Source organism: Lycium ferocissimum, chromosome 7 (assembly GCF_029784015.1).
Source record: "Lycium ferocissimum isolate CSIRO_LF1 chromosome 7, AGI_CSIRO_Lferr_CH_V1, whole genome shotgun sequence".
Taxonomy (NCBI): domain Eukaryota; kingdom Viridiplantae; phylum Streptophyta; class Magnoliopsida; order Solanales; family Solanaceae; genus Lycium; species Lycium ferocissimum.
Genome location: NC_081348.1, coordinates 43,970,197 through 43,989,907, shown reverse-complemented (window position 1 = coordinate 43,989,907; position 19,711 = coordinate 43,970,197). Strand labels below are relative to the sequence as shown.

Sequence of the window (19,711 nt, the reverse complement as noted above, 5' to 3'; positions counted from 1 at the left end):
ATGTTTTGTTGTAGATATGGTAAAGCATTTTCATGTCATAATAATGAGGTGCATGCATGGATAATAGAAATTAGCAAAGATATGAATCTATCATTAATAAATTAGAGTATATCTTTATAAAGGGCAGTCCGGTGCACTAAACCCGCTATGCTCGCGTCTGGGAAAAGGCCACCGAACTACAAGGTTTATTGTCGCGCCTTATCTTTGTTCTAGAGAGATTGTTTCGGGCGAAATCACGACCTCACGATCACAGACATCAACTTTACTAGTTACTCCAACTCTCCTTCAATGAGATGGAAAACTCGTAGTTAGAGGCTAGATCAAGACATATTTGGATTATGATTTAGACGATTGATCAGACAATTAAAATAGACCTACTGTCATTTTCACTCTCTCACCAAAATTGATCCATGAGTATTTTAAGGTAAAGTAGTACACACAATCAACTTAAATATCACCCAAAAGATAATTTACATACATCTAAAAAAAGTCTAATTACTATTAAAAGTTTAATTTACATATATCCACAGATCAAAAAGATATTTAGAAAAAATATATGTTTATACTATAAGGTCACGCAAAAATATTTACATGCAGCGCACTTCATGAAAAGTAAAGATTCATAATCTTGACTAAGATAAGATACATGTTATAACAAGTAAATGTGATATATGATGATATAAAAAATTCTTCACAAGATTCTTGCTTGGTACGTAAGAGGATTTAACTATAGACTATAGTAGATAATTGTTAGGGGTAAAACGTTCCCTAATAAAAACAACTCCATACAGAACTCGAACTCGAGATATTTGATTAAATTTGAAGGAATACTTATTACCTGCCACAACCAGTGGCGGAGTCAGGATTTTTCCTAAAGAGTTCAAAATTTTAAAAAGTAAACATACAAAGAAGTCAAAGAGGTTCAACATCTATTATATGTAGATAAAGAAATTATTTTAACAATGTATAAACAGTGTCATCAATATATATGGCTTAAAGTCAAAGAAAAATAGCCTTTCCACTAGAAATTCATAATTCCTATAAAAGAAATTACCCAAAAAGTTGAAACCTAGTACAAATATCAAATTCATTGAGTGACCTAATGACTCAGATCCCTCTTCAATATAATGCGATCACGTTCTAAAATCTGAAATCTGAGTAGTCCCCATTTTTGCAGGCTAAAAACACTGCTACTTCTGAATTTTACAACTCATGCATGTAAAAGCAGATGCATTTATTAATATTTTCAAAATGAGGCTTGAGCCAGTCTTTTCAAAACAAAGAAAAAAAAAGGTTCAAAATTTCTAATTAATACTATGAACTCATATATAAGGGAAAATATGAAAAATTCCATCAAATTAGTACGGTTGGGAGAAAATGATCTCTTATGGCTACGTAAGAATTAAACGGAAAAAAATAGACTTTTTAGATCTCTTATTTGACTTCACCTCGATCTATAACTTTTAACATTGCAGGGCCTTATTAACTCCTATTCTTGTACGAACATTTTAACCTTTTTATTCTAAGTATATTAATAATTTGTAAGTACTAAATAAATTTTTAGACTAAAGTTATTAAATGCCAAATTCGTACTTGAATCTCTAGCTTCGTTAAACTCAAGATTTTAAGGCCACATTTGCACTTCCTTCATCTCTCAGTTTCACACCAAATAACCTTTATATTAAATGAACTATCCCATTCACACATGCAGTACACAATTGTTGGACCACCCATTTTATTTCACTTTCTCTTTGTTTTTCATCTCTCATTATCACCATGAAAACTCATCACCACCCTAAACTCAAAACCTCATTTTCTTGTGGTTTCTTTCGCCGTTGTACTCAGTCAGTTCTCAGCCCTACTACCACCACCCCACCCACCCTGCCCAACCCACTTTCTGACCCACCTAACCCAACTCCATCACCATTACCGCCACCACCTCAGGCGAGTTCATCTGAATCTTCTTCATCATCTAACACTAATTCACAGAGTTTTACTCAATGGAGATTTCCATTACCAAGTTCACCACCTATTTCACAGTACACTAGTATTAATTACACACCAAGAGAAGCCATGCAAATTACTAAAATTGCTCCTCCGGTTTTGTACACTAACTTGGAGGAACTTTTCCACGTGGCGGAGTTACAGCTCACTACTTGTTCGGATTTGGACAAGGTTTGTCCAGTATTAAATACTACTTCAAACTTTTGACCTAACACTTTTGTTTGTTCGGTGACGAATTTAAGATTTAAATTTGATAGATTTATGGCTCGTTAACTGGTCAAGTTTTTGAGCAGCTCAAAATAATTATTTCAAGAAATAAGGTATTTGATCAAACTTTTTTAAAAAAAAAAAAAAAAAAAATTAAGTAGCAGCAAAAGTTGTTCTTTAAAAGCTGAACAAATTAGTTTTTCAAACACTTTTGAAACTTCATCTAGGCATAAATTGATGTCTTAATATTATACAAATATTTTACTATTGATTATCCAAACCCAAACAGCTCCAATAGAATACTTTTGACAAAGTAATAATTCCTTCTTTTTTTTTTTTTTGATAAAATAAGCAGATTTTGGAAATTGAACCAACCAAGTTGTCAACATTTAGGTTCTTATTATTGAACTCACTATATTGTTTAAATTATAAACTCACAATTTAATAAATTTTGAATTTTTTTAGTGATTTTTATATAAATATCTATGCTCGTGTCGAAAATGTTATGTTCAATTGAATCCGTTAATTATAATATACTACAGCTACTATGAGTCAGAGTAGTTCTAATATTTTCACAATTTGTTTGTCAAAATAAGCACACAATATTAATGTAGTGCTAAAATTGTGCTATAGTAGTTCAACATTTAAGTTTATTCTTTCGCTCCTTTATTCCAATGGTTCATTTTTCTAATTTTTCAACAAGGTTAAGGCAATGTACGTGTTGGAGCATTCACTTGTTCCAAATCCAGTGGCGGCGGTTGACGGTGGCACAAATTCAGTAACTTGCCCGGAGACAGTGATGAGAGGTGTAGTGAGTTGTCTAAAGGACAGACACGTGGCGGTAGCAAAATCAGCTAGCAAAGTATTATTAGCACTTTGTTTGTCTGAGAATAACCGACACGTGGCAGTCGAGGTAGGAGCTGTCGGTGTAGTTGTCGACACCTTGTCGGATTTAGATGTGGCGGCGGCGGAGAGGTCGTTAGCGGCGTTGGAATTGCTTTGCACGGTGGCGGAAGGGGCGGAGGAGGTGAGGTCCCACGCGCTAGCGGTGCCGATGATGGTTGAAGTTATGGGGCGAATGGACGGGACTCGAGGGAAGGAATACGCGATTAGCGTGTTGGCGGTGATATACGGCGGCGCGTGTGACGGCGCGTTGGTGCCAGCGCCGCCGGAGGAGGTGGCGCGTGCGGTGATGTTGGCTTTGCAAGGTGATTGTAGTGCTAGAGGGAGGAGGAAAGGGGCACAGCTTCTTAAGATACTGCAAAATTACGGGCGGGTCGACCCGACCCAGGATGAGGAGGAAGTGGAGCCCCGAGTCGTTTGATAAACCTTTTTTTCCCCCAATAATTAATGTTTTATTTTAGCAATTTTATTTTAGTTCCTTATTTGTTGTAATTAGGTTTAGAGTTTATGTAAATACCGCAAGAATTGAGTCTTTACTTCTTGTTTTGCATACTCGGTACTCGCTTGGCGCTGCGTAGGGCCCATTTTTCGGCGATGCGCTTCCTACCAAATTTTCCGTATTCAGAGCTCGAATTCGAGATCTCTGGTCAAGTGAGTCTTTTACTTCTCGGAAATGTACTTTCTCGAATAATGCGTTTTGACCTCTCAAAATATACTTAATGAAAATCTTGACTTATATATATATATATACATATATATAAAAATTGGTTTAAATGGACAATTTTGCTCTCACTGTTTGTTTGAGTCAAAATTCGTACTTTGCCCAATTAGTTAAATTTATGTAAAGAAAGTAAAGGGGCTAACCACAGTAGGTATATATATATTTTAACTAAGTACTTTGATCAAACTAATAAGGTGAACAGTTAAAGAATTAAACGACAATGAGAAGAGAAAGAAAACTTATTCTTCTTGTTATCAATGCTTGCAATCTAATTCTTCTTCAACTCGTAAATTATAAGAACTTGACATAAATATCAATATGCACTAGAAGATTGAACAAGAAAGTAAAGGATTTTGGTATAATTCTCTTGTAAGTATTCGATGCCCCCAAAATGTACAAATGGTAAGTTATTTATAGATCTTCAGGTTGATCTGCCCGTTGTGATGTAACGTATGTCATTAACTCCTGAGTTAATGATTGATAATAAATGCTGTGATTGTCGCCATGCGTTATTGTTTCCGTTATGATCATAATACACAATTACTTCGTTATCGCGTCTGGCATCTTCGAGATTCTCTTGGTATGTTGCCATAAATATTCATGGCGTTACATTGATTCCATTCCTTTGGCGTTGCCTTCTGATTCATTTCATCTTCTTTTTGCGAGTACACATGATATTTATGTAACTCAAATTTCGACCCATACACTGTTGTGTTTATTTTCTTTTTGTTTCTCGTTTCCTTTTACTTTAGTCTATTTCAATAGGAGATCAGTTTCAATGGTCAACTTTTTTTAAATTATATGATATTTTGGCAGAATATAAGCAAAACATAATAGTAGTACACATGAGATCGCTAGTAAGATACACTGTAAGAAATTCTTGTATGATACTCTAATTATTCATTATTTAAATTGGAACTGATATTAATAAAATTATTTTCTTGTATACTTTAACTTTCTTTAAGAATATTATATTAATAAAGGAATATGATGTATTAAATCACCTGAAACTTAAAATACATTTTGCTGAGTAAAGTGTTGGATTTTTGTGACAGTTTCACGTGGTGGTGGGGTTGATATGAACTGCAGACGCTGTGTATAGTCAGTGAATTTCATCAGTACTGAAGAAGTGGGACAATATTGCAGAAAGAGCTAGAAAAAAATTAGAGTATCAGACCCTTTTTATAATTCAAAAAAGTATATTGAACTCGGTATTGTTTTGTGTGTTGTGGTCTTTTATTTTCTCAAAAAATGGTTACAATAGGTGTCAAATTCAAGATTTTAACACGGTAGATTCATAACAAGTAGTATTATCTTATTACTTTTGTGTTTTGTAGTTATCGATCACGAGTTATTCTTTCGTCTTTTTCCAAAAAATATTTCAAGAAAATCAAATCCAACATCTATCTAAATTCACAATGAGTGTGATTTTATTATTTTATGTGTTGTAGTTATTAATCGAGTTTATTTTTTCATTTTTCCAAAAGTTGCTATAAGAAGAGTCAATTCAGAATTTAAACGTAATTAGCAGATTCAAAATGAGCGAGATCTTATTAAATTTTAAAAATTATTTGAGTCGGAAGTAATGAACTAGTTCAATTAAACCCCGAGACCTCTCTAAACCCGCCTATGGTTATAATAATATGTAGGTCATATGTTAATTTTAATTTAAGGAATACATACTAGTAGGAGTAGCACTTTCTGATAGCTTATTGCCTTTCAATTTCTGTCATTATTCGTTGCATTTTGTATTTTGATTATCGTTTTAGTTTGTTGTCAAAATTGTTTCTGTTTGACATTATGCTATGTTATGCTTCTTATTGTATTTTGCAATGATTTCTTTACTTCTGTTAATTCTTAGCTAACCTTTTTTGAAATGCCTTTTTCTTGAGCCGAGGGTCTATCGAAAACAGTCTCTCTACCTTGCAAGATAGGGGTAAGCTCTGCGCTCCCAAGATCCCACTTTCTGAACCGGGTATGTTGTTCTTGTTGTTGTATGTTAATTTTAAGGAATATTCATATAGTTTTTGTCTTTTTGTTTTTGTGCACTTCAATATCTTCATAGGCAGCAATTTTATCTTAATTGTTCATGCCAAGGGCGGAGCCAGTAAGGGCCAAGGAGGTTCGGACGAATCTCATTCGGCTAAAAATTACACTGTATATACCAGGTGAAAAATATTTTTTATGTATATATAGTAGACGTTGAACCCCCTTGACTTCTTTATTTGTCTTCTTCTTTATATTTTTAAACTCCCTTTTTTAAAATCCTGGTTCCCCACTGATTCATACATGTTGCGAAAATTCTGTGCATGGTGCTGACGTGCTTTTTGGTCCCATTTCGTTCTCAACTCAATACTTTTATATTGTATTTAAAATTCACTAATTAAGCATGATAAATCGGACCTAATAGATTTTATAAATTATAAGATATAAAATCTCGAACTCAATCTGCAAATAATCTCTAGTCAGTCTTTGCCTGTGATCAGACGTAAAAATCATGCACGGAATATAATTAACGTTTCCTTTTATCTTTTAAAAAGGATCCTATCATTTATTCAACACAAATATAAATTTCGTTCCAACACAAAAAGAATGCATAATTAACAAAGTACTTAACAAACTAAATTGTGCTTAGAACAGTGCATCGATCTTTTAGAATAATGCATACATAACTACATAAATCTCTTGATTAAATAAATCATGAGTACGTACGAATGGTGAGGGTTGGTGGGAGAGGCCGGCCATAACGGTGTCAATATTGATTTTGTAAAGTATATCTTAATTTGTTGTATCATCTGTATAAATTGGATTCTTTTTTCATATTACCAATATCATAAATTATGAAGGGCTGTCCATAATTATCTTTTATATGGCAAGTTTGATGTATTATAATAGCCGTCAGTGTGTACATTTTAAACTCTGGTTACAAACCTCAAGATTCAATAATAAAACCATGACGAACACTTAGCTCTGGACTATATTTAGTTCTTCCAAAGTCTATAATCTCTCTTCATTTCGATATTTCATTTTCCTAAATGCTAGATAGTTTGCCAATAATAAACTACTCCTCATTCCTCTTTAAGTTAAAAATAATGGCCCGTCGATAAATATTGCCGATCGAATTAGGTTTGAGATGTGATATTATAACACTTTGATTATTGTCATGGAACAAACATTATCGTCATTTTCGCCAAATATTCATATTAAAACCTACTTATATATAGTAAGCGTGGATTATATATGTCACTTACGTAGCTCTATATATATCATGCATGGGATCAAGGACACGTAATTACTGGGAGGGAGTCTGAATCATACGTTTCTCTTTACAGTACTATAGTACGTTTATTTCCTACTCAGAGGAACAACATTTTTATTTATATTCTACATACACCAATCCAAATATCACCTCATACGTGGAGTAAGCCAAAAAGGTTAGTTAACTTGCAACATCTCTAACCAAAGGTCGTGAATCCATCTCAGACCTATATGACATAACCGATCAATATGATTCATTGGAGGCGGATCCAAAATCTAAATTCTATGAGTTCAATATTTGAGTTTATTTCTTAGATTGAACCCATAATATATTAAATTAGTTTTATGCATATCTACTATTTGTTGAGATCCATATGGGTTCATATATACTATTTGTTGAAATTTTAATGAATATATATATATATATATATATATATATATATATATATATATATATTATGTTTTGCGTCGAAATCTTTGGATTTTAATGAGCCGTACCGTAAAGTTGGATCTGTCCATGAGATCCATCTTTGTGATCATATGTTGCAAACATTACACTAGATGGATATCATATACATGAAATATGATTCACTTTTAAGATGCTTTGTTTGTGAAATAATAAACATGAAAGACTAAAAATCTCGTGTTAAAGAGCGTGGAGGTTCGAGTCCTTTTCAAGGCATAATATTTGAAAATGCCGATCATTAATCATAAATTTCTTTTTTTTGATAGGAAGAGTTTTCCCTCTTTTGTGAACCTTACACAATAGAATCCGAATTCGCTAAGTCGGTAAATTCCGTATACTGAATGATTAAACAAAAGAAGGTACTCCCTTCAACCCATTTTATATGAGGGTGTTTTGACTGGGCACGAAGTTCAGAGATAAAGAAAGACTTTTAAAACTTGTGATATAAAACAAACTATATACAAAAATTTATATGCGTAGAAATCATTTCATTAACGGTAAAAATATAAATTTAAAAATTGAATTGTTACTAAATATACAAATGTGTCATTCGTCTTACTAAGTATAGAAATGCGTCATTCTTTTTTAGAGTAACTAAAAAAAAAAAGTGTCATATAAATTGAAACGAAAAGAATAATTACAAACTCGTTAAATTAGATTAACTAAATTCGAATTATACTAGTAAAAGGGAAGTGTATAATTAGGCAGCTACATTATATTGAGTTGCTTTATTCGTGACTCACAAAGTGAGCCTCGTACGTACGTTTGCCCTAACCTGAGGTTGTCTTTTAACCAACAAAAAGAAGAAAAAATTCAAACTGATTAGCCAACTCGCACATGAGCGCGCGTAGGAGTACGCACTTTCAAGCTGCACGCGCGCAGAATGAACGTCGTGAATGTCCACCCATACGTTGAGTTGTCCGACACTAAACTCTGAGATTTCACTCATTCTAAATTGACCCTTCGAGAAACACTTTACCCTTTTCTTTTACTCCATTCATTCTATATTAGTTGTCAAAAATTACTAAAAATACTTTTACATAATCAAGAACAAATTAATAATTTAAGTAGCAGTTTACTCTTAATATTAAGTATTCTTGAATATAACTAATATTAATTGGAGTACAATGTATTGGAAAGAGATAAAGATAAGATAGTAAAATATACGTTTTATTTATGATTTGTTAAAGGGCTTGCAAAAGAGAAATTTGACAACTAATATGGGATGGAGGGGGTATATATATATTTGATAGTAATCTGAAATTCGAAATCCACTGACTCTGCTAATTTAAATTCGCGCCACGTATAATCTATTAAATGAGAAGCATACTTCCCTATTAGGATATAATTTCTCTCCAATCTAGAACTCGAACTCAAAACCTCTAGTTAAGGGTGAAGAGATCTCATCCATCTCAATCACCACACTACTTGATGGTTATTTCAATTTTGTACTACAGTATATAACGAGATATTAAGATACTCCCTCCAGTTCAAAAAGATTGTTCACTTAGCTATTTGTACACCTCTTAAGAAAATACTAACTTCTATGCAAAAATAGATAATTTGATTAAACTATCCCTAAATAAATAGGTATTGGGATTTGATCACTTAACACATAATAAGAGCAAATCTGAAAAAATAAGGTTAATTCTTTCTTGATTTCGTAATTAATGGATGCTCTTTTTGAACCAAAAAATAAAGGTCAAGTGAATACTCTTTTTAAACCGGAGGAAATATTAGTTTTGTTTTCATATTAGTTATTCTAATTGAGAAGTCGAGATTTTGGTTCTCATTGACCTCATCTTAGACCATAGACGTTCTCTTTTACAGGTGGTTGCCCCAGCCAAATTAACTCCCTGCCTGATAGCGTCTTACGGTCAAATCGACCTACAAAACAAGTCTTGGGTTCAAAAAAGGAGAAAAAATATCGTATAAAAATTCATATTAATCAAATAGTTTAATGTATTTGAATTCGTTAAAGTTATATAAAAATGAAATGATGTCAAGCATTGTACTGTAATATATATAAGGTCAAGCTTAAGTTTTGCTAATATTTATCAGTGTTTTAAAAGGCGTGGCATAAGGCGAGGTGTTTTTACATATGCTCGCCTGTCAGTGTAGTACTGATACGAGGCGTAAGCCCATGGGTATTCAATGTTCAAGATTTTCCGTTTCGAATTTATGTAACCATCATTTCCGATCGCATTTACATTTAAGAAAGAGTGAAGCTTTTTGAAACTTGTATTCAAAATAAGTCTTGAATATTTGTGTGGGCGTAAATCATTTCATAAATGAATTTGTTTCCTAATTAGGAAAGAGGTCATTCATTTTGGCACGGACTAAAAAGGAAATAGATTCACATAAATTGAAACAGAGGGAGTATTTTATAAATTAATAAAATAAACATATAAGAAAAAAATATATTAAAATGATTTTTTTTTAAAATTTAGTAAAAAAATGTATATATCTAACATTAATATGCTAACATGTGCACGAACCATTGAAAAAAAATCTCTAAAAAGTGAATGATGTAAAGATGCATTACACCGATAACATGACTATGATTAAATATAATCGAGTTGTAAAAATGAAATTCTATCCTAATAATTCAAAGATAAAAATAACAATAATATAAAGTTTTTGTTTTGAAACCTAAACTAGATAATAAATTAATATGCATTATAATACAAATAGCTAGAATAGAGTCTTCAAAACATTATCTAAACTAGAGCGATACAAAAATAAATCTAAAACTAAAAACTATCTTGAAAAAGAAAAACTGAAAAATGCTAAAAAGATCTTGAAGAAAATAAAGCATACAAAGGAATATGCAAGAATGGAAGCATAGTAAGAATTAAAGCTCTTTGCTTAGTTTGCACTTTGCATACAAAGGTCTAAAGTGTAGCTGTTATTCCATAAACAATAAAGAGAATAGATTATGAAATTAGGATAAACAATTAGAAAAACTTCTGACATTTTGAGATTTTTAGTTTGAGAATTTACTATGAGTTAACTTTTGGATATTTAACTTTAAAGAAAAGATTTATTAAGTCAAATTTGAAAAAGTTCACGGGGCTTACGCCTCAAATAAACGCCCAGAATGTTGAGGCTTACGCCCTGCCTGTACGCCTCGGTGCATTTTTGGTACGCTTCGTCCCGGGGCTCGCCCCGAAACGCCTCTTAAAACACTGATATTTGTAAGCAAAACATTAGTACAATTAATTAAATATTAGATTAAACAAGAAAAAGAAAGCTCTTTGGAAATTACAAATCTCAATACATCTCTTTAATCTTACGCTAGATTCGTGCTTCCCTAAATCTGGATTTTATATGGTTCCAAGAATTAAGCGCATAACTAACTTCTGATCACCATTCCATTATAGTAATTAAATATCCAGGGAAGTTTTTCTTTCGAAAAAATAAGAACAAAAGGCTTATCTTAAAGAGACTTATGAATTTTCTGATACATCTAATATGTAATTATTTACCCGTTGAATGTAAAGACCGCCATTTTTTCGTCCGCCTTAAACATGCCATGAGATTTATATGACTGTAGAAACATGTCAACAAAACTTGTAAAAAAAGAACTTCAAAGTAAAAATGTTGCCAAATGTAAAATGTGTATTTCTTTTTTAAAGAGAGTAACAAGGAAATAATATAACATAAATGAAATAGAGGGCATACAAGCTTAGATTAGACCTGAAGTCTTAATTCCAAGTTGAAGATGTGGCGCTGGCAAACAAACTATCAACTAATCAACCATACCTCAATTTCAAACTAGTGAAATCGACTATATAGATGTATGTATACCAAAAAATAGAAGGTGACGTTTTAAAATAGAGAAGCAAAGCTGATTTTATCTCATATTGTCTCTGTTCAACATGCTTGAAACATACAGAAGACACACACTTTAAGCTTTTCTTTTTCACAACAGAAGCACAACAACTAGACACACAAGTTATCCAGAACTCACCACCATGCCTGCAAGCTGGATCAAGATCCGGAATCAAGGGCTCCGGTTTCTCGAATCAGTTTCAAAAGTTTGTGTACAGAGTATAACTCTATTCAAATTTTCTGAACATTTTGATACATATCTTATTATCATAGAGTAATTTACCCTGAAAACTCTTAACTTGTATAGTAAATGAAATTATGATGCTGAGAAGCCAACCAGCATTAACCAATAGTATATGCTGGTGGCCTCCCGACTCTTTCCTTTGTAATTCTCCGCTGCTTTCGCTTATTCAAATCAACAGTTTGAGATCTCTCTCTTGATGAGCTCTTCTTCCCGATTCTTGGATCCTTTATGGTCCTAGTGAAGGGGTTCCGTTCTTCTGGTACGCTAAATTCAGCAGGGTTTCGATTGAGGCTGCAAATATAACTTTCACAATTGCTTTTGATGGGTACAGCTCTGGCAGAGCTGTAGCCCTCCAAGTCAAAGAATTTTGAAGTATTCCGATCCTGCTGTGGAAGCACCCGAGAACTTGATGTGCCTAGGGTTCCGTTTTGCTCGTTCTTCTCAGGACAAGAATCTCGAACCATGCTTAGCAGGCCACTTGAAGACGCAAATCTCTCCAATTTGCTTCCGCCAGATCGCGAAGGCGCATAAGATTTTCTTGATTTCTCTTGTCCTCGAGACTTGAAAGATATTTGATCTGTAAACTCAGCTCTATTAGAGTTTGTTTCATTTACACATGAACAACAGATGGACCAATTTAAGTAAACGAAGTGCAAATGACAAAAATGGTCCGTATTTTTGGTAGTAGGTTCAAAATAGTCTCTTGACTATCAACTGAGCAGTTGTTTTGGTCCTTTAAGTTTGACAAAAGTGAGCACTTTTGGTCTCTGTTAAATATTTACCAAAATAGGATTGTTAAATTTAACCAAAAATAACATGAACTACAGAATATGTACTTCCAAATGTGAGTTCCTGATAAATATTTTTTCATTTTCACAGTTCCGATTAAATTTAACAATGAGTTAGGTAAATATCTGATGGAAACCAAAAATGTTCACGTTTGGCAAATTTAATGGACCAAAATTGCTCAACTGATACTTAAGGATTATTTTGAACCAGCTACCAAAGATAAAGAGAGCATTTTTGTCATTTTTCTCTGAAAAATATTCTAGAAAGTTGAAGCTTACTGGAAAAGGGGAAAAAAAAAAAATTATCTTGAGCTCAAACCTGCATAATAACCACCAGGGTGTACCCCGGGGGACTCCTTCAAGTGCTGATGTGATAAATATGACCCATTGAGAATACTCTGCTTTCCATCCATATGAAACCTCGGGTGATAGCTGCATGGCGAAAAGGGTTTCTCAAGGAGCTTGTTTGCATCAAGATTGAAAGGAGGATTTGATGGCATCCTTCGGTCCATAAGGCTGAGTAACTGCATAGCTGGGATTGTCTCATTACAATAAGGATCTAAAGACCCCGTGCCTTTCACGTTCAAATCGGCATTGCCTGATTTTTGGAAAAAAAGATGAGGTTCATTCTGCATTCTCACGTCGCCACACTTTATGTCACTTATTGTCCTCCCTTTCTGAATCATTTTATCATTTGGCTGACGGATGGATTTCTGCGGAATTCCAAGTCCCAATGGCATGTTCTGCCCAGGTGGAAACCATACAGGTTTTGCTTCTTCACCACGCTGCAAACCGGGTCTGATGTGCACAGAAGGAGAACCTTGCCCTCCACTGGAAAATTTCTGCTGAGTTTGTGGAAAAGTACCAAAGAGTTTGGTCGGCGGTCTTTCCATCCCCAGGTAGTTCCTCTTAACATGAGAGTTTTGGAGAGAACTTCCTCTGCTTGTTCCAATGTCAGTCTTCAAATTCGCATTACCTGGACGGAAACTAGTTACCCCAGGACGTGACCACGTCACTGCTTCACTCTCATGTATTTCAGTATATGGCCTTGCAAAGCTATCAGTCCTTTCGATCATGGATTTGGTTCGGGTATCAGTAAGACCTCTCTCATACTGGTTCTTAGCCATTAGCTCCACAATTTCCATTGGTATATCATCTGACAACCCTCGTTCTAAAGTTTTCTCAGAGTGTTGATATTTATGATGCTTAATTACATCTGAATGCTCTAGAAAATCATTAAGATTTTCTTTGTTATGCCGGTGAGGCATTTCCTGCAAAGGAAGATCTACATGACTTCATTGGAATACAAGCAGTTACCTTAAATCTTGTGCTAATAAGTTGCATTGATTAACTCCACAACATTCATGAAACATCACAAAATTAGAACAAGTCACACAACCACTGATTGAAATTCATTTCACCCAAAATATAGAGAGGTATTAAGCATATAGAACAATAACCAAGTAAACTCAGACTCGAAATAATAAGCATAACCACACCAGTAAATATAATGATGTTGTCTCTTAACATCCAGACTGGATATTCAGCTAGTCGCTTCAGTAGCATCTTTTGTTTTAAAAACATAAAAGAAATGAAAGGAAAAATGGGACGTGACTGTTTAAAGTGAATATCATTTCTTCTTCTCTTTTTTGCATTGTTGTGATCCATGAAATTTACCTTCTCACATGAAGATGTTCTATCATTGAATATGTTCTATCATACAATTGGCAGTGCTCTAAGATATATCAGGTAAGGTTAAACAGAAAACAGATCTCAGTTATCTGACTGTTTTTTTCCAATCTGTCAACCTCCCTCAATCCCATTTGTCAGATCAACATAATCAATCTGAACTGTATGGTACAGCTCTTCCTGAAATTTAGAGACAAAGGACAGGCTTGTTTTACTTTTTGGCTAATAAAGGACATTGTCTTTCTACAATATGGATTTCAAGTCTCCAATATATCAGTGGTAATTTATTAAAGTTAGTTTGGCTTTTCCATCATATAAATCTGAACAAAAGTAGTACTCCTATTAGGTACACAAACAATTTCTACAATGTGATTCCGAAGGCAATTTCAAATTTCTCTGCAGGTCCTTACATGTAAAGAAAAACTACAATAGCGAATTACAAAAAGTTTCAGCTTTACTTTATAGCCTGAGCAACCAAAGAAAAACAATGTTTCTAAATCAATTCCACTTAATATGCATTTTTAGCCATTTTACATAGATCCTTCGACCCCGCAGGAAATAATGGCGGGGAGGAGGTGGAAACTAAATCATCGCAAACAAAAGGGAGGCTCAAAGTAAAATGCAGAAACACCCAGGGTGTGTCAATGAATTGGGAGGAGAACCATGAGGTCACAGGTTCATATCTCAGCGGAGACAAAAACACTAGGTGATTTTTTCCCCATGTGTCTACAACCTTGGTGGATAGAGTTACCTGGTACATGTTGCTAGTGGCAAGTAGTAGGTATCCCATGGAATTAGTCAAGGTGCGCACAAACTGGCCTGGACACCACGGTTATAAAAAATAAAAAAAAAAGAGAGTAAAATGCAGAAACAAACCAATACCATTGTCTCAGGAATGTGAAGGTTCCCCTTCTGAAGCAGAATTGGAGAGTTTTGGATATCTTGCCACATTGATGATGTGTGCGGAACTCCCTGGTTGAGGTCATAAATCACTCCTTTCCTTGAAGAATGACTTGATTCAGGCACATTTGACTGTCTGACAAGAGTATTATCTTTCCTTTGAGGATCGCTACTCGTATTGCCCTTCTGCAGATTGAATGGCCAGTTTGTCATATCATTCTCAGCATGTTTGTCAGAATCTCTGAAGCTGTTCAAAGACAGGTCCAGTCTTACTTTAGGAGATAATTCATGTGCTGGCTGAAAAGTCACCATTTCTATATCAGTGGTCACTGGTAGGAGATTCTTCCTCCTGGTCGAACTTTCTCCCGGGAAATTATTGTCTGGATGCATAAGAGTTGAGGGAACACGTCCAACTTCAGGAAACTTACTACTCTTCCAACACAAATCAGAATCTCTATCTTTTCCTACCAATGACTGATAACTACTTAAATGAGGTTCAAATTTTTCACTCATGGAAGAATATTGCATATTAACAGCACCATATCCCTTTGAACCACTATTTTCCATGGTTGTATCCTGCCAGGGCATTTCAGGTCGAAGCTGCTTATTTCTCTTTTTATTTACTCCATTTCTATGCTTAATCCGCAGACCTTTGGTACCATTCGGTCTACCTTCTTCTTCAGATTCCTTCTCATCTGAACGTGAATCAGCAATTTCAATTACCATGGAACTCCTCTCAGCTCCTCCATTAAATGACCTGACCCTTTTAGCAACATTACATTGTATGCCCATCTCCGACAGATTGCTGTCAACTTCTTGAGACATCTTCCTCTTCTTCTGACAGTATCTCTTATCCTTAGGAATACCAACTGGTTCTGACTCAGAAGGCACCACGGTCGTGGTACTCGATGAATTACGATCTGCTTTGGCATGACTCAATGAATTACGATCTGCTTTGGCATGACTAGTCTCCAAATTGACTTGTCCACCCAATATATCAGTCAACAGACGCACCTTTCGAGTTTTCCGACGTGGTACATCATTTGGAATATCATTGTGCAAACCAGACTGTCTATTTTTAGACAAAATTGTGTCACTTCCTGAAGATGTTTCATTGTGGTCTGTCAATTCAATGGAAGGTAACCTACTCAGTTTCGTTTTACTGGTTTCAAGAGCCTTATCATTTGGAGAACCCCTTGCTGTCGTCTCTGCACCAATATCAGCACTTACATCATCAGCACTTATGTAGAGATTTCCATGAGGAACAATTTTACCCCCTGACAGAGTTGAGTCAGAGTTTGACAGATTAGCAGCTGTTTTGGAAACCAAAAGATTTCTGGTTAATTTAAAACAAGGCACAGCATGTAAATTGCAGATTATAGGATATTGACACATCCAAAAAAAAAAAAAAAAAAATTGCAATTGAATTACCAGGGCTCTTTCTATCTATTTCTTGGCTTGAGCAGTGTTTAGATTTTGCTACCTCAATAGTTGGATATCTGATCTCCTCATTTCTAACACTTCCTGAACAAGTTCTGTTGCCTGAAAAGTCATGTGGACTATAAACACGTAGGCAGAAATTATTACTCCCTCTGTCCCAATTTATGTGAAGGTGTTTTGCTAGGCACGGAGTTAATGAAAAAAAGGAAGACTTTTGAAATTTGTGGCCAAAAATAAGCCATAGAAATTTCTGTCGCTATAAATCATTTCATTAGAGTAAAATGGGAAGTTCAAAGTAAAATTGTTACTAAATATGGAAAGATGTCATTCTTTTCTAGACTGACTAAAGAGGAAAGAGCGTCGCATAAATTGGGACGGATGGAGTATCATTCTAAATTAATAGAAATACGCAAAATATGTGCCATAGTACGTGAACTATAAAAGAATATACCAGCTGTGACAGTTTTTTCTTCAACTAAAGTGCACCTTCCTTTGTAAAGATTACATAAGAAGTCATCATAGCCACTGGTATTGGAAGAATCATCGATAACAGCTTTGTTTCTGTCACCTTTTCGTGAAGTTGACTCATGCTTCATCTCTGACAATGCATTTGTCGTAGCACTAGTAGAAGCCATGTTTGTAGAGATCAATCTACTTCTGCAGCTTGGAGAAAGGATCTCAATCTCTTCTCCTGCACATTCTGTGCCAATCTCGTGAATGCAATTTTTGCATCGCCACCACCTAGATTTCGGAACATCAAGAGGAGGAAGTTGCTCCTCAGAAATACTGCGGTCGTCACTGATTGATGTAAAAGGTAAACAAATTTTCCGGTCCTTTTTTCTCATCTCGGCAACATATCCACTGTGTCCAGCATAAGAAATGTAGTCAAGAAGATATCAAACCGAAAGAGATCAGAAAAGTCTTATTATAAGCCATGGAAAACATAGGATTTGGTTATAAAGACTTGGCAGCATATATTCATCGAAAAAACATCCCAATTGATTGCTTGGTTTTACTCGATCCTCACAAGGCTTAGACTGTAACTAATGGTAAAATTTTTGATGGAAACATAAATTTCTCTGGCCAAAAACTTCTGAAGGAGATAACCACAAAGCAAAACATCAGTGACAATTAAAGTGATGTGCCATGATTCATCAAACTAAAAGTCCGAACATATATATTAAAGCCAGCTATACATCAGAGCTAAACTTTCCACTCTCTTATGATACAACATATGAGTATGCAACTATCAACCATGGATTGTTATTGGTTTGGCAATTTGTGAGCTTTTATTCACTTTTCTATGCAAAAGAAAAAAAGGAGATCACTCGCATGAATCCTGAGTATAGCATTCATGTTCTCGTTTGTTGAACCAATATCTGCTATTAGATACATAATCTATTTGTCCATCCAATATAATACTGTAAGTGAGTATCCATAAGGTGACCATCAATAACGTAACCAACAATCAAGTGTCAAGACAAAAGAATCAGCTTCTCAACCACGTGAACCGCGAAGATGAAATTAAGGAAAGGTATATATAACAGAAACAGAAAGCAACATCAGAAGACAAACTATAGTGATTGGAGACTCACCGTATTGAAAAATGTTGACAGTTTCCTTCCTCTTTCTTCGGCATAGGAATATCAAGGTCTATAGATATTGAATCAATTTGTATGAGCGATCCCAAGGATTTAGACACAGGAGTACCGATATCACTTGTGTGAGAATTTTCTTCCACTGCTATGTTACTTTTCTCCATGAAGGAGAATAACTAAAAGTCTACATAAGCAAAATTCAGTTCAGAAACTCAAAGAAATAGAAGCATTGCAAACAGCTGCATTACTTAGAAGAAAATACTTATCAGGTAGACAAAATATGTTTCTCATTTGCACCTGTATGATTACTGAAATATATATGTGTCCTTATGTGTTTCTGTACACTGAAAAAAATGGAACTTTATCTTCAAACCATGCTTAAGGTACTTGAGGGGCATGATTACCAAATGAATTTAGCGTATATATATACACTGGCTGACAATGTTATACTACCAGGTCATCTTAAAGATATATAGCTACAGGTGGTTCACAGAAAGTGGGACATATAAGTAACCTGAAAAGATAAGGAAAGTTACCTACTGCGGAAGGTTGAAATTCAGCATAAAAATTCTTTACATTATCAGTGTATATAAGTAAACCTCACCATTACGAAATAACAGTACAACACTGATGTAATTCTAATGGAACAAATGCTAGAAACCCTAGTCTCAATGACAGCAAAAATTTAATCTTTTCCCATCAACTATTTCATGATCAACATGCATTACAATAACAGACATATAACTAAGCTAAAATAAAACAACAACATTAACCATATAACAAAGAAATCATTTATAGCCACTATGGTTTGTGAAAATGCTCAACTCACTCCCAATATATACGAAAGCTATAAAGACAAAATATTTATCAACAGTTCCACAATTCACATAAAATCATACACAAATCTAGCAAACTAATCATGCATATGCAAAATTAGGGTTTGTGAAAATGCTCAGCTCACTCCCAATATATAGACTTAATCCAAAAGCCATAAAGAAAAAATCTTTATCAATAAATCCACCAACCACATAAAATCATACACAAATCTAGCAAATTAATCATGCATATGCAAAATTAGGGTTTCGCCTATACCTAGGCAGCAGAAACCTCAAACCAATCGAACCCCACAACCTTAATCACAGTAAAATCGATAATAAAAAAAATTAAAGCCAACAAGTAAACAAAAACAAAATAAACAAAAAGGAAAAAAGAACCAAATACTTAAAACGTACGGGTAAAATTATACATCTGAACAGTAAGTCATGACCAAATAATCAGCTAAAAAATCTTTTAAAATTCAAAACCCAGATAGCAAATCACCTTAAATAAAAACCCCAACAATTAAAATCGAAAGATTTGAAGAAAAAAACTTACCTTTTTCCCAAATTCGAAAAGCTCAGATGAGAAAAACCCAGAATTTTAATTACCACGGATGATGAAAAAAAGACTATATTTGTAAAGAAGAAACAGAAATGAGGCCAGATTTACAAAAATCTTGAAGTGATTTAAAGTATAAAGAGATGAATTTGGAGTGCGAAATGAAAGCGAAACCCTTAGGTTTGAGGTTTGGTTTGCTTTGAGATGAATAAATTGTAGAGAGAGGAGTGAGAGTGAGGTTTTATGTTTTATGTTTTTTATTTTTTTTATTTATTAATCTAT

The 19,711-nt window shown here is 34.3% G+C and overlaps 2 protein-coding genes across 4 annotated transcripts; one reads left to right on the top strand and one right to left on the bottom strand.

Moving 5' to 3' along the window:
• Nucleotides 1–1,637: 1,637 nt before the first annotated feature.
• On the top strand, nt 1,638–3,558 carry LOC132065263 (U-box domain-containing protein 26). 2 transcript variants are annotated; one of them, XM_059458567.1, is made up of 2 exons: nt 1,638–2,175; nt 2,921–3,558. In XM_059458567.1, the coding sequence occupies exons 1-2, from the start codon at nt 1,777–1,779 to the stop codon at nt 3,533–3,535; spliced, it is 1,014 nt and encodes a 337-aa protein (XP_059314550.1). In that variant the 5' UTR covers nt 1,638–1,776; the 3' UTR covers nt 3,536–3,558. The 2 variants fall into 2 exon arrangements, with proteins under 2 accessions (XP_059314550.1, XP_059314549.1); XM_059458566.1 differs by having other exon boundaries at nt 1,640–2,175; nt 2,915–3,558.
• Nucleotides 3,559–11,468: 7,910 nt separating this feature from the next.
• LOC132065262 (protein EMBRYONIC FLOWER 1) lies at nt 11,469–19,711 on the bottom strand. Of its 2 annotated transcripts, none has more exons than XM_059458564.1 (7): nt 19,427–19,711; nt 18,050–18,236; nt 16,906–17,315; nt 16,446–16,556; nt 14,997–16,327; nt 12,745–13,696; nt 11,469–12,214 (listed from the first exon to the last, which is right to left on the bottom strand). In XM_059458564.1, exons 2-7 carry the CDS (start codon nt 18,214–18,216, stop codon nt 11,736–11,738), a joined length of 3,450 nt encoding a protein of 1,149 aa, XP_059314547.1. In that variant the 5' UTR covers nt 18,217–18,236; nt 19,427–19,711; the 3' UTR covers nt 11,469–11,735. The 2 variants fall into 2 exon arrangements, with proteins under 2 accessions (XP_059314547.1, XP_059314548.1); XM_059458565.1 differs by having other exon boundaries at nt 14,997–16,291.

What these genes read in the sequence shown, in the direction of transcription:
- LOC132065263 (XM_059458566.1), top strand. Translation starts at nt 1,777, where the DNA reads ATGAAAACTCATCACCACCCTAAACTCAAAACCTCATTTTCTTGTGGT. An exon ending in CTTGTTCGGATTTGGACAAG is followed by an intron (nt 2,176 to 2,914) that starts GTTTGTCCAGTA and finishes TTTTTCAACAAG; the next exon opens with GTTAAGGCAATGTACGTGTT.
- LOC132065262 (XM_059458564.1), bottom strand. Translation starts at nt 18,216, where the DNA reads ATGGAGAAAAGTAACATAGCAGTGGAAGAAAATTCTCACACAAGTGAT. An exon ending in TGTCAACATTTTTCAATACG is followed by an intron (nt 17,316 to 18,049) that starts GTGAGTCTCCAA and finishes TGCTGGACACAG; the next exon opens with TGGATATGTTGCCGAGATGA. An exon ending in TTCACATTCCTGAGACAATG is followed by an intron (nt 13,697 to 14,996) that starts GTATTGGTTTGT and finishes CTTCCTTTGCAG; the next exon opens with GAAATGCCTCACCGGCATAA.